The sequence below is a fragment of the Helicoverpa zea genome, chromosome 3 (assembly GCF_022581195.2).
Source record: "Helicoverpa zea isolate HzStark_Cry1AcR chromosome 3, ilHelZeax1.1, whole genome shotgun sequence".
Classification (NCBI taxonomy): domain Eukaryota; kingdom Metazoa; phylum Arthropoda; class Insecta; order Lepidoptera; family Noctuidae; genus Helicoverpa; species Helicoverpa zea.
Window position 1 is genome coordinate 6229243 of NC_061454.1, and position 14930 is coordinate 6244172.

At 35.4% G+C, this 14930-nt stretch overlaps 2 protein-coding genes across 5 annotated transcripts; one reads left to right on the forward strand and one right to left on the reverse strand.

Annotated features, from left to right (window-relative positions):
• Window positions 1–2673: 2673 nt before the first annotated feature.
• On the forward strand, window positions 2674–4733 carry LOC124645907 (dnaJ homolog subfamily A member 2-like). The gene is made up of 2 exons (XM_047185885.1): window positions 2674–2862; window positions 2991–4733. The coding sequence occupies exons 1-2, from the start codon at window positions 2794–2796 to the stop codon at window positions 4134–4136; spliced, it is 1215 nt and encodes a 404-aa protein (XP_047041841.1). The 5' UTR covers window positions 2674–2793; the 3' UTR covers window positions 4137–4733.
• A 373-nt stretch (window positions 4734–5106) lies between these two features.
• LOC124645908 (transcription termination factor, mitochondrial) lies at window positions 5107–9740 on the reverse strand. 4 transcript variants are annotated; one of them, XM_047185887.1, is made up of 7 exons: window positions 9365–9739; window positions 9079–9257; window positions 8645–8741; window positions 7998–8151; window positions 7574–7724; window positions 7277–7493; window positions 5107–5216 (listed from the first exon to the last, which is right to left on the reverse strand). In XM_047185887.1, exons 1-7 carry the CDS (start codon window positions 9531–9533, stop codon window positions 5194–5196), a joined length of 990 nt encoding a protein of 329 aa, XP_047041843.1. In that variant the 5' UTR covers window positions 9534–9739; the 3' UTR covers window positions 5107–5193. The 4 variants fall into 4 exon arrangements, 3 of the variants coding, with proteins under 3 accessions (XP_047041843.1, XP_047041842.1, XP_047041844.1); XM_047185886.1 differs by having other exon boundaries at window positions 9338–9738; XR_006986285.1 differs by lacking the exon at window positions 5107–5216 and adding an exon at window positions 5711–6371 and having other exon boundaries at window positions 7182–7493; window positions 9338–9740.
• Window positions 9741–14930: the final 5190 nt, after the last annotated feature.

Below are 14930 nucleotides of genomic sequence, written 5' to 3' on the forward strand. Positions count from 1 at the left end.
AATTTAACTGCTTTACAGTTAGGTACTGAACAGACAAGTAGATACTTACAGTAAAATAAAATAGATAACTGCTATAACTACAGCGAGTGAATGTTGTAGACCTTGTGTTTTATGTACATAGGTATAAATAGGTACATGGTGCATCAATTTTATTTAAAGACGTTTAGGCTATTGACAGACCTACATTCAACTTAAACGAACGGCGACTATTACAGTTAAATTGAATTTGTTCCCAGAGAGAGACTGAGAGTGCTGGGCCGAATGAAACAAGAAAAACACTGACTTCTGGCAAAGGTTATAGATATGAGTTCTCTACAAGACTGAACAATGAACAAAACACTGTTTTGTTTTGGACTCAGATTTTCAAGGCTCTGGTGATCTCGTAAAAAAAACCTTTTCAAGATGCTCAACTTACTTTATTATGTTTTACGTTAAAATTAATGATAAATAAATTAACGTAAGTTATTATGGCCCCCCTTTACGAGACTGAACCCGCGGGAAACGGCTAATAATTTAAAAATGATTTTGTGACGGTATATCCCTTTAATCTTAGATTTGGTATATCAAACAAAAGGTCTTTGCAAATGCAACATTTCATAACCAAAAACATTCAATCAATTATTAGAACTCTTTATTTTGAATCCCATCGCATCGTGACGATATAATATTCTTGTCTATCTAAGTATACCTACCTTCTGTAATAATAACTTATAATTATTTTTGTTAATGTTTTTTATTTTTATAATTAAGTAATATTAAAAAATGTACCTAACTTATATGTTTAAAAATAAGAGAATAATAAAAACTTATAATTAAATAAGTAATTCAAAAGATCATTGTAAGTGCAATATTTCGATTTAACGTATATCAGGTATAAATTCCCTCTTAACAATTGTTACTACCTAAAGGTGAGTATAGACTACAACATTTACTTGTAACAGAACAACGAGCCGCTCTATGAGATGATTTTCTTCTAATATACATAATTCATCAAGATAAACGCAGCACACGCGACTCGTAGGTCCGACATTTCTTTAAGAATGAACGCAAGGCACAACGAAATGTTTCACACTCGCTGTGAGCATTTACCCGTAACATAACGCTGAGCATTCGCTCGAGCGTTACATTACATGGAAATGCTTTGGAGACTGAGCTTTTGCCTGTACTGGGCCCCGATTCTCCTAATTTTACTTAAGCGTCATACGATTCACGTTCGACTCGGTTCGACTGAGATCCAATCCCGACTCGATTACGATTGAAGCGTATGTGGCATTCCGCTATTTTTTCTCTGAAATAAACGTTTTTATCCTTTTCTGTCATTCAATAATGAATCATTTTGTCTGCAAATGATTTACGATTGCAAAATGATTGTACAGCAAACTACCGTATAGACCAAAATCACCAAAATAGCATACCAATCGCACACCAATCAAATGTCAATCGAATACGATTGGTCTTTTATTAGTAGCAGAATGCCCGATATGGTTAAAACTGCTATTGCGATCATATTGCGATTCGATTTCTATTCGATTTTGTCATTATTAACTTAGGAGAATCGGGCCCCTGTACCATTCGCTAGAACGTTACATTACACAGAAATGCTCCAGAAAATGTAGTCTATACTCACCTTAAAAAAAAATAGATAGAATATTCAATTTAAAAAAAAGTATTTACAGTTAGAGCACAATAAAATTACGATGATAGGTACCTATTGATCCTGTCAGACAATGCACTATATACTAGATCAAAACACTAGTTCTCCTTAAGCAAAACACAATTATCTTAAAGTAATTACATATATTAAACACTTTTTATAAGGTTATATTAGTTGGATTTTTATTTCCACGCGACTTTTTCCATCCAAGGAAAATACCGTTTCCGTACTCTGAAAAAAAAAAATTATATTTGGCGCCACGCAACGTTCGAAATTATTGATAGTCTATGGTTTTATTGATCAATGGGAGAAAAAATAGGACCTATGTTTTCTTGTTACACTTATGATACATATTTTGGCATAAGGTTTTGAAATTATTTACCTAGGAAAAGTAGAGAATATTGACTGGCAAATTAGTATTGAGTAAAGTGTCAAACGAAAATAGAATAGTTAAGAAAATTATGATCCAAGAAACAAGAAATAAGCTAAAAAGCACTATTAGTTGAAATGAAACAGTGAAACTAATGTTAATAGCGAATTTATTTCTTATAGTCATACGCATACGGATTTTTTCGAATAGAAGTAGTGTTTTTTTTTTTCCTGAGTAGTGATGTCTCTAGGACAGTCAAGGAATTGATTTTTATTAGCGGATATGTCACCCCATAATAATAAGAACCGCAAGTTTATTACTATATAAGTAAAAAAACTGTACGATTCTTCTGTCGTGGTATTATGATATAGTTGAAAGTTAGAGTGCTTTTGCTACCATGACAAATTCACAATAAGCCGATGGATTTTCGTGAAAGTGCAAAACATGGTTGGTGCACGATAACTCTTATATCCATTTTTGATCCATAATGATGCTATGAGTCACAAGGATAGTCTAAAGTACAATAAGAAACACTACCAAAGTTATTTCTTAATACATTTCTGATAATGTTTGGAACGGAAATAGCGATTTTTTTGTTTTAGTAAGTTCCATAGACTAAATCGATAATAGTAGTGTAACCGCGCGCTGCTTTAGTCGTAGGCTGAATGTAGATACGACCTTTGTGCTTGAAAAATTAAAAACCTTTTCTAGTGCACATTATAATCACAGCTTACTCCTCATTCTTTCTTTCCTTTATATCTTGGGAAAAATGGCTGATAATAAATTATATGAGATTTTGGGAGTTTCTAGAAGTGCTAGTGAATCTGAAATAAAACGAGTAAGTATAATTTTTTAAGTTTCTACAATGAGCAGATCGCACATGTAATGTCATGTATTGGTTGCATGATTTTTGTCCATTGTTCTGATCATCGTCGTTTATCTAAAATCTCAAATTTTTCGTTTCAGAGCTATCATAAGTTGGCAAAAGAATTCCATCCTGATAAAAATCCTGCTGCAGGAGATAAATTCAAAGAAATTAGCTATGCCTATGAAGTCTTGTCGGACTCGAAAAAGAGGCAAATTTACGACAAGTATGGTTTGAAAGGCTTGCAGGAGGGTGGCCAGGGCGGCGGATTCCCCCCTGATGATCTGTTTGGACACTTCTTCGGTGATATATTCGGAATGGGAGGCGGTAGCAGAGGTCGTGGTCCCGCTCGAGGTGAAGATACCATGCATCCCCTTAAAGTTTCTTTAGAGGATATGTACATGGGAAAAACTACTAAATTACAACTAAGTAAAAATGTGATTTGCGGTCCCTGTAAAGGTATTGGTGGAAAACCTGGGTCTGTCGTGACCTGTAAAGACTGTCATGGACAGGGTATCAAAGTGTCTTATCAGCAAATTGCACCACATATGACTCGTCAATTTCAGTCTCGTTGTCCGACTTGCCATGGCCAGGGTGAAACTATTAACGATAAAGATAAATGCCCAAAATGCAAAGGTAAGAAAGTGTTAAATGAAACCAAAATCTTGGAGGTACACATCGAGAAAGGAATGTGTGAAAACCAAAAGATTTTCTTTAGAGGAGAGGGTGATCAACAGCCTGACACCCAGCCTGGAGATGTGATTATTGTGCTGCAACAAAAGCCTCATGATATTTTCCAGAGGACTGGTGATGACCTGGTGATCAAACATGAAATTACACTTACTGAGGCATTGTGTGGTTTTGAATTTGTTATTAAGCATTTAGATGGCAGGGATTTACTTGTTAGACACACACCAGGAGAAGTCATCAAACCTGGAGACTTAAAAGGTATTCAAGGAGAGGGGATGCCTCAATTTAAAAATCCATTTGAGAAAGGTAATCTCTACATAAAGTTTGATGTTGTTTTCCCTGAAAATAACTTTGCTACTGAAGAGCAGTTGAAACAAATTGAAACTGTACTACCACCCCGCCCAGCATTTGTAATGCCTACTGGAGAAGACGTAGAGGAAGTTAATCTGATGGAATACACAGCCAGTGAACGTGGAAGGGGACGAGAGGAAGCTTATGCCAGTGATGATGAAGAACATATGCACACTGGGCCTGGAGTGCAGTGTGCCCACCAGTAGTTCAATTGTCCACATTAATATTATGGATTTTACTCAAACCTCACACTATATAATTTTATCATAGGTTATTATATAAATTAAACTAAGTAGGTATACACTATACTGTTATACTTAGTTCACAGAATGCTAGAATTATTTGACTTTTGCGTGCAGTGTATTGACTTTGGAGTAACTACATATATTCCTCTGCCTTTTATTAAATTTGTTGCAGAATTAAAGTTGTTAGCAAAAGTCACAATGTTTGGTATTGTGGGTAATGTTTTATGTAGTGTAAATTGATGCAGTTAATTTTTCATCAAATTGACTGTAGGCTGGTAAGATATCCAAAATAAATACAATTTGCAATTAATGTTCAGTTTAAAAAAAAAAAAACTGCCTGTGATACCTCATAGGTCTTATTGCTATTGGTGGTTTTAAAATTGTGTTGTTATTTTCATTAAGAGCTAGTTAATTTGAGTTGAGTTAGTTTGAGTATGAGCTGTCTCAACTGCGCTAGTTGGCTCAAATTCGGCACTAGAATAGTATTAATCCACTTATGGGTTATTGGATTCCATAATAATATGTATTATATGAAAAATAAAATTTAGTGATACCTTATAAATATATTTTAATTACTATGAACTTCAAACTAAAACATCAACAAATTGCTTAATAAATAATGCATTCATACATTCTACACTAATTTTTAACTTCATTTAATTTCTATTTAAAGAAATAAAGCAAACCTTTTGAAATATGTATCGCTGATATTATTTCGATACCAATAACATAACCTGTATGTAGCATGTAATTGGAATGTGAAATTAAAATCATGTTTCTAGCTTAGATATACAATAGTCACTAGACTACTTCTAGCAGACTTTTTAGATAGCTCATTTTTGTTCAAAAATTATTTAGAATTGTGTGGGAAAGGTTAGTAACTTCTGTATCATAAAATGTTGGTTTTAGTGAAATAAAGTTCAACATCATGTGAAGGTTTTGTAAAGGTTTTTATTTATAAATATAATTTGTTTTATTTGGTTGGTTCTACAAAATGTCAAAATCCTAATACCTACTATTAACCTTTCACGGTAGCATCTCCTGTAAAAGAAAAGGTTCAAATTAAAACATCAAAATTCTAAAAGTCAACAAAGTTCATGTAGGTTGCAGCTGCGAATTTAAAATAATAACGCTTCACGTACCTAGTTGCTCCTTGCTTAAGGGTCAATTCCCACTGAAAGAGCAGCAGCCGTAAGAGCACGGAAAATGTAAGAGCGCGGCGCCGCGCGGCCCGCCGCGCTCGCGCTCAATCCCTTGCAATTACGGCCGCTGCCGGCCGCTGCTCTTTCAGTGGGAATTAACCCTAATTACGGGCGTTTGGGGCAAACTAATTCCACTATAGTTCGGCCATTCAGAGAATGCGTTCCTGACACGTCGCGATTGAACTGACGACGTAACTTTGCAATGGCGTTGCAGTTACGATAAAAATATTTTTGCTGGTTGTTTACCGTTTTAACAATTGAGGAGCATTAAAACAACATTATTATATCAATAATCAATGAATGTTATTACGTCGTCAGTTCAATCGCGACGTGTCAGGAACGCATTCTCTGAATGGCCGAACTATAACTAGTTTAAGTCCTCGGTACTTTCTCAGAGTTCTGTCTCTGTGCCTACTCTAAATCGCATGCAAATTGATTAAAGCTGTTTAGTGTTAAAGAGCATACTCACTGATGTTGCATTTAAGGGCTTCTTCACATGTACCACAGTCGCGAAGACGCCATGTGGTTGGGAGTATATTTTGTATTGAAAATTAATATTACAATTTACACGTACCACATTTTATCGTTATCGAGCACATCGCGACGGCAACCCCAGCACTCACATCGTCACGACATGGATAAAGAAGGATAGCAACAACAATCTTTCCTCCATCTAGGTACATATTTACATTACACATGACCACGTGGTTACCACATCGGCATCGCAACGACTGCGACAACGCAACCACATCGACATTTTGTCGGTACCACAACGCAACTGCAAAAAGCCGCTACGAAACTATTCCCACGCAGTCACAGCTTGACCACATTTTGTCGCTGCGACGTGGTGTAGTTGTGGTACATGTGAAGAAGCCCTTACACTTGACTAGATTTTGCCTACACCCTAGGACATTTTGCAGTGCATGAAATTTTTTTTTGCATGTTATTTGTAGTCTTAATAGATATATATTGAATATGTTCATATACACACAATAGGGTTGTTTCCAATTTTCGAAAATCTATTTAAATAGCTTCTAAATAATTTAAAGATCACCCCTCCTAAAATTTTGGGTCTTAAATCTCTTTACTTTTTGTGTATTCGATGTTTTTCTATTTTTCTTAAAACATTTCCCAGAAAACGCTCGATCACGTGACTGTGACGTCAGAGTATACTATGTGTTCCTATACACTTTGCACATCTAAAGAGAAGAAACTAATTAGAAATAACTCATTGATTTTTAAATTTTAATAATGTATTCTTATAATATAGATACAAAAACAAATTTTTTGAACATTTAAATTATTTTTAAACATTGGGCACAAAAGAAAATACCTGTAATGTTTTGAGTTGTGTACGCGGTAAAATAAAACTGTGCAAAGGAACGTAACGTTTATGTTTGTTATTGAGGTTATATTTGTGTCATCTTGGTTATTAGCAAAGAATTGAGCGACAATAAAACTATCAGCTTTCATAAATCCCTTCTCCATCATTATTTTCTAACTTTCTTTCGCTCAAATACAAATAAAAACTGAAGAAAACCACACATCAATTCTCAGGTTTTACCTGTCATAGACTGTCACTGTCAAATACTTGTCATTGTCAATGTAAAGTGACGACATAGGACTCGATTCGCCGTTTTCAAGGGCGTGACGTAATAGACGATAAATTTAAATTTCATAAATTATTTAAAAATTATGTGGTCAGTTATTATTTATATAATATAGCTTATCGTGTTTCTAGTTTTGTGAACTTTCGGTGCATATACCTATTTTTAATTGAATGAATACTAGGAAACAACCCTATTGTAACCCATTATTATTTAAGTACAGCAACTCTTGCTTAAATTATTTGCTGGGTAATGAAATATGATAGAATCATGTCCTATAAATATGACTTACCTTCCTTCGATAACGATTCAATTGATTCACAGTACTTTTTGAAATCTTTCTTGCTCCTACAGAGTACATTTAAATTTATTTGGTTTAACCCCAATTCACGGAGCCTGTCAAGCCTCTGCTTTACAGTCTTCTGAGACGCTGATAACACTCTAGGCTTATTGGCTATTTCTTCCACATCAAAGCCCTCAGTAATAAGAAAATCCAGAAAATGTTTCACCTACAAATAAACTAGAATTACATCAGTTAATAAGACAGAAACTGACTGCAATCAAAAGAATTGTAGTCTTAGTTCTGTACCTTTGTCACTCGAATGGTTTGCAGTGCAGGTATTTTTAAACACATTTCTTGAACAGTGTCAACAGAGACATTAAGACGGTTAGCAAGATAAGTTTGTTTTGATACACTGTCTCCCAAAATGTCCTTTGTTTCTTGTGAAATAGCCAAAAATCTGAAACATTTTTAAACTATTTTGCATACACAGGACTCGGTATTTTGAAAAAAAAAAAAACATTATTTTATACATTCTAGCAATATCTAAGATTTTCTCAATTCGTGAATGCCTGAACATCATGCATGAAATTGTTGTAATTCATGGCACCAAGACTTAGTTTAGGTTATTCTTATTTAATCTACCCAGAAAAGGATTCCAGGTTTCATGAAGTGAGCAAATCTATTATATGGCTACAACATATACATAATAGAAATATATGTATATCCACACCTATTCATTATATCTTCAGAACATCTCACCATCCATGGATATAGATTTTCTACACCCATACCTTTTACCCTTACAAGTCTTTCACGAATTGTTTCATGGTGATACTTCAAAACCCACAAGTCCCTCATTATTCGATCAGCAGCCACATTCATTTCTGAAAATAATAAAATATTTTATAGTTATCGGCACGGATATTGAGCTCTCGGCGGAAGAGTGGGGATCACTTTGTGCACTGTACACATAAGGCAATAAACCAATAAATCGCTTCTGCAAGGCTCAATATCCACGCCGATAACTATACCTTATTTAAACATATTTTTATGTTATAATCACATATTTATTCATTTGATTTGGAATATGCTAGTCTTACCAAAGAGAACAAAGAATGTTTCAGGCTGTGCAAAATGCAGTTTTTTCATATTCTTGACTTCTAATTTTATTGACAGAAGCTTGGGGACAAGCACACAATTAATAATACATTATTACTATAAAAAAGAAGTTTATTATGTGTAAAATGTAAAAATAATTGTTAGTGTTCAATAACTAAGTAGGTACTAACAATTTAAAAACAGATTTTTGGACAGTTTCGAAATAAATGGAAAAAAATCTACTATTCTAAGACCATAAAATGACTAACCTTTTCTTACCTAGTAATACATCTAATGCTTTCTCAATCCAATCAAATGATAAGCTATAAATGAAAGTCCTCATAACAAGCTTTTCTCTTAGCATTGACGGTGGTACCTGGCAAAAGCACATAAATTTAGTCTAATCTAATACTATTAGAAAATTGAACCTTATTAGTAATATTAATGTTTTTTATGACAATATTTCAAAATTTATCTAATTAATCCGGTTCATAAACTGGCCATCAACGCAAACTACTTGACACAGATGCATAGGATTGATAAAAGGTTATTGATTGAAACTAGGCCACAGTTAAAGCCTATTTTCCTCCATGTGCAGGAATAGTTCTCTTTGGATGTGAGTGATACCACAGATATTTTTTTATTATTCATCCTCTCATATACTGGCACAGTGCATATATAAGATGATATTATCTTTAATGGATATGTATTACCTTAAGACGTGATGAAATGTAATAAAGTCTATTTTGACAAAATCCTTTTTTTACATCCTCTTTTGTAGTGTTGTGTATGTGAACCAATGTTCTTAGTGGTAATTTATAAAAGGGTAAAGCATCTTCTGGTGATTTCAAGTTGAGATCTAAGACTATTCTTGCTTTGGTTGAATCAAAATCTAAAACACAATGCATATAATATTATAAGAGTGGTCAACAGCACACCTATGCATATACTTTATTAGACTAAAGTATTTACCACTTTTCACCTTTGCCCTCGTTCTACCTTTATATGATGTAGTTGACACCGCAATAGTTCTTATATAAATATCACATGGTGATGGTGATATTTTTAATATACTTTTCCATGTTGTGGGACAAGTGAGCTTGTGGATATTACTCGTTAGATTATTAGGACTTAATGATAACACAGAAAATAATGATCTTAAAATCATTGTCGACAGAATTTTTAGCGGAACATTAGTTTATAATTTTATTTTTGGATGAACTTTCTAGGATAATAAAGTATCGAATGCTGGAAGAGTATAAAGCAAAATACGTGCCGAGGAAACTGAACAAATTATCATCCATCAACACATTAGCTTATATTATTATAGTTATAGCACAGCCGAAAACCAAGAATTCTATCTGTCTGTCAGTCAATGTCACTGTCAGTCGAACGAATAGACTCGGAAACAGTCATTCTCTTTTTTTTTCACTACCATGCCAGTGATGCCTTACATAGAAAGTCTTTGAGCAGGAAATGAACTCGGTGTTTCCATACATTTTTATCGGTTAACTCACTCACGTTGGAATTAACCCCTCTGCTCGACAAGATTTTGACATATGACTTTACCGTTGATTCGGCGGGATATTTTGAATCGCGACATCGAAGTCAAAAATTTGTACTAACTTTCAACACATGAATTCTAAGTCCGTAATGCCTGATCAGAAGTATTTTAACTATAACTTTAGAGCTCACTTATTTGACAACAACGTGCAAAGGTCAAATGGGGTCAGTTAATTCAGAAAAAGATAATAATTACGGTGTTTTTAAGTCTATCGAAAAGTTAGGCATTTCAAATTTGGTGAAAACTTACCAATAAGTAATCGCATCACTTTCTCAAACACAACACAAACGTCATATTTATAACATTTTCAATCCGTTGCAATACATTTCGTGCACTTATTTATGCTCAATAACTAAAAAATCAGCACATAAAATACACAATAAAAATGAACAATTTACAAGATCAGTCAAGTCACAGACAAGTAGAGTTTGGAATGGAGTATTTTTTTTTTTCAATCAGCGGTGTGCATTCGATACCTAAATCGGAAATTTATTATAAATAATCGAATACCAATTTTATATATACCTATTTTTTAATAGCAACTTATTTCAATTTTATTTATTAATTTTAAATTATAGGTTCAATTTGTTTTTGTTGTTAAGAAAAAAGATATTTAAGTTTTTAGCATTAAATTTTTATATGTATTATTTATTTTGGTGTTGCGTCATTCGTAATAATTTTTAACTTTAATTGAATTTTTATTACCTATTACGGAATTTTAATTTATTCTTATATTATTTCTCAACAATTCTAACATTTTTGTTTCGGCGGAGGGTATGCGGGTGTTCTGAAATATAATGCAATTTGTAACTACCAAAGGTATGTACTTATTTGATGATGAGAAACAATAATAATAATTGATTGATTTGCCCCGCAGGGCATCTGAGGCGGATGATGGGGAGTAGCGACCCCGCGGGGCTATATATCCGAGTGCTCCAGGGAGAGTATACTGTCCCCCATCTCCGGCTTGCCGGAGTGAAGCATGACGGGGGAGAGGTCTCCCGCCTCTTGGCTTGCCTTCACCGGCCGGTCAGAGTGGAGTCGCTAGAGTAGGGTTAGCAGCCCGCTCGGAGGGTAGGTGCCTCGTGGTAAGTGGCGAGTGGGCCGGTGATGCTGGACCCACAGGGAGCGCGTGATCTGCGTTTAAAGTCCGCCGAGGTATCCTCACCCTTCAGCCGCTCATGTACCTGTTGCCCTCTTGTTGCGATTTAGCGACTGATTCCCGGGGGCCCAGTAAGTGAGTTGGCGAGTCTCCACCTGCCATTTTTACGTGTATTTATTACATTGTTATCGGCAGGTGCCATAGTTCCCGTAGTTTCCCCATTCCTAGTCCACTAGCATCCCATCACAATAGCCCAAGTAGTTTTCATCCATAGTTAGCAATAGTTTAGCACAGAACCGGGCATTGTCCTTGGGTACATTTCTATAGTGTATACAGGGATAATCGTCGGTTTTGTGTCACCATTTCATTAAAGTTGTCTCAAAAGGGCTTCAGCGTGTTGGCTTCGGCCCCACGTTCGCCTTCCAAAAATCCGGGACTCTGTAGTCCCGTGGTCGGTTAGAGACATAATAATTGATTGATTTTAAAGTCACCAAATATTTTTGGGAACAAATATAATGACCACCATAAAATGCTTTGATACCCTTAGTTTTGCAACCAGAAAAATCTACTGAACACCAGAAAAATAAAGTCTAAAAATGTAATAGTACCAGCTATTTTAGTCACGACTTCACTTTAAATTGTATTCGACCACCAAAGGAGATGGCCAAATTTTCATAGAAAAAAAACCCAGAATCGACAGCAATGAAATGGTTACCAATAGGTTCTTTATGATAGACCTTTGATGGTGCCAAAAAATCCAGACTGAAATCCATGGGGTATAGGAGCTATTTCATATTATCGCAAAAATAGGTTATGTTGAATATATGTTGATTTTAAAGATTATTAACATCAAGGGACATAAAAAAGCAAAGTAAACTAACATTATACAAGCCACTAGTAACAACCCCATAGTTTCAGAGTTGGCCTGGTGATTAAAAGGTCTTGTATTTAACCACTCCAGATACGATTAAGCACCGACCTTACCTACTTGGAGAGGTTTCGCAGTTACATGCAACCTTCACAACTGGCTATGAAATGTTTTTGGAGAAATTGTCTTTGAAAATCGCGCCATGTGACATTGTCAAATATAACAAATGACTTAGCAATGTAAAACGGTCCAATCACGAGTCTGCATTCAACTTCTAACGAACATCAAACAGTAAAAGTAAACTTTTTTGTGAACTAAAATCTTGATCGAAAAAACGTTATAAAAAGAGAACCCCATGGTTTTTAGATGTTTTGAAATACTTTTTAAAATCCACAAATTATACTGAATCCAATCATACATATGAAGTTCCTGTCGACTCTGGGTTTTTTTTTGGCCATCTCCTTTAGTAAATGATCACCAACTCTTGACGACCAAATTAATGTATTATTTTTGCCTAAATAAGTCACTGTGATAGCCATAAAATGTAGGCTTATTACCAAATAAAGTATTATGATGCCATATTAAGTTTTGTGTCCGGCTTGCAATGCATGAGTGAGTGTCAGTATGACGAGTGACAGGGGAAAATGGAAGAAAATGACATATTGCGCCGACCCCAAGTAAAATTGGGAACAGGGCAGGAGAAAGTAGAAGAATGTGTTTCTCAATACACTCCCTCGAAAACACACTCTTATCGCACTGTTTAGAGGCATGCAACGCAATAGACAATTTTCCACCTTAGAGCAGGAAAAAGGTCCCCATAATGTTATTACATTTATTGTATCAGGCCGAACTGATTTTTTTGGAGTCAATTTACTTAAACAGGATAGCAAGATGTAAAAACTTTGGTTATCATTTTATATTAAAACGCTGGTATAATTTTGATGATCATTCACTACTTTTGGTGATCATTTACTACTTTTGGGGTAACAATGATTTATTTGGACTCATTTTGCTTAAATAGGATAGCAGAATGTAAAAACTTTGGTTATCATTTTACTTTAAAATGGTGGTTTAATTTTGGTGATCATTTACTATTTTTGGCTTGCGCATGATTTATTTTGGAGTAATTTCACTTAAATAGGATAGCAAAGTGTTAAAACTTTGGTTATCATTTTACATTAAAATGCGAGTTTCATTTTGGTGATCATTTACTATTTTTGTCTGCTATTTGTTACTATTTCTGGTGATCAGTTAAACATAAGCCAATATTTTTAACCGAATCCCAAAAAGGAGGTGGTTCTCAATTTGGATGTTTGTTTTTGGTCGAAAGGGTATATTCCCCATATTTGTTATTAGGTCCAGGATCTGATGATGGAAACCTTGAGAAATCGAGGGCAGCTCTCGAAAATTGTAAGCATAGATAAGGTTATAACTTGACACTCAGATGTATATCTGATAACACTATGAGACAGTAAAGGTTTGGAGCTGACCTGATGATGGAGACCAGAGAAGGTCGAGGGAACTCGACAACCGTACTTCTCTCGTCTCCATCTCCTTCACTGTTGCAGAGGCCTCGTAAATACGAATAATATAAGCACAAACACGAGAAAGTTTAAATATTCAGTTGTCGAGTTCCCTCGACCTTCACTGGTCTCCATCATCAGGTCAGCTCAAAGCCTTCACTGTTGAATAGTGCTACCAGGCAAACACCTGAGTGATAAGATTTCAACCTATGTATTTCTGCAACTTTCGAAAGTCGCCCTCGATTTCTCAAGGTTCCATCATCAGATCTTGACCTAATGATAATGGGACCACCTCGGAAGTACACGCTATCAAACAAAAAAAGAATCATCAAAATCGATAAATAAATGGCTGAGTAATCGCGTAACAAACATACAAAAAAAAACGGTCGAATTGAGAACCTCCGCTTTTTGGGAAATCGGTTAAAAATAAGTCGGCGGCGGCCATCTTTCCATCTTGGACCAGCTTTCGATGAACAGCGAACTATTTGCCCCTTCAAACAATAAAATCGTCATAAAATTTTGCGATAACTACACCTAACTACGGCTCTCGTCAAATAGCTTTGCCGCTCAGTTAAAAAGTTGGAAGTAACGAATCGCCATTAAGTATGGCAGATCTACAGGAATCCTGCACATAAAACACCCGAAGAATAAGTCATTTGCCGTCTTCAGAAACCCTAAAAACCGAAGATTTTTTTTATTCCGGCTACAACGTATTTTCTACCACTGATTTTCTAGCATTTTTTTCAAAATAAATTAAGTCATTTTACTTTTCCTAATTTATTTTCAGATTATGGTAAGTGTACACAAGTGCAATTTAGTAATATTATAATATCAAATAATATAAAATTATTAAATCGATTCTATATTTTAACGAATCGGATCATTCGATGCAAAACTTCTATCACCGTCGCCATCTTGTCTATGCGTCTTCAAATTTAAAAAAACAACTAATGTAAACAAACATGGCGAGTTCGATCAGAATTCCCGGTAATTACGATTGGATTTTAAAAAGGTATATTTCTAAGGCCCGGTTCCCACTACGCCGGACCGGCAGATCTGCCGCGCCGGTAAATCTGCCGGAAGGGCTAGTGGCTGTACAATTTATATGAAGCTATTCACATTATCCCGGGTCCGGCATTTTTGCCGAGCCCGGCATTTTTACCGAGCGTTTTGTCACTACGAATTGCCGGCAGAACGACCGGGCCCGGAGTAATGTGAACGAGTTTGTGCCGGTATCTGTCCCCCGCTCGCCCCGCTCGTGCTCCCCTCGCCCCGCCCGTGTTCCACTCACGTCATTCGGCTCGCATTTTCTGGTAAAAGTAGACGTTTAGCATGGATATTCAAGCAGAAACTTTAATTACGCTTGTCCAAGAGAGACCTGTTCTGTGGGATAAGACCGAAGACGTCTATAAAGACAAAAACTTAAAGTTAGCAGCATGGCGTGAAGTATGTTTAATACTGAAACCAAACTTCGATGAACTGGATGAAAAAGAAAGAAAACAGTACGG

What these genes read in the sequence shown, in the direction of transcription:
- LOC124645907 (XM_047185885.1), top strand. Translation starts at nt 2,794, where the DNA reads ATGGCTGATAATAAATTATATGAGATTTTGGGAGTTTCTAGAAGTGCT. An exon ending in GTGAATCTGAAATAAAACGA is followed by an intron (nt 2,863 to 2,990) that starts GTAAGTATAATT and finishes TTTTCGTTTCAG; the next exon opens with AGCTATCATAAGTTGGCAAA.
- LOC124645908 (XM_047185886.1), bottom strand. Translation starts at nt 9,533, where the DNA reads ATGATTTTAAGATCATTATTTTCTGTGTTATCATTAAGTCCTAATAAT. An exon ending in TCTGAAGATATAATGAATAG is followed by an intron (nt 7,725 to 7,997) that starts GTGTGGATATAC and finishes AAAATGTTTCAG; the next exon opens with ATTTTTGGCTATTTCACAAG. An exon ending in AAACCATTCGAGTGACAAAG is followed by an intron (nt 7,494 to 7,573) that starts GTACAGAACTAA and finishes GTTTATTTGTAG; the next exon opens with GTGAAACATTTTCTGGATTT.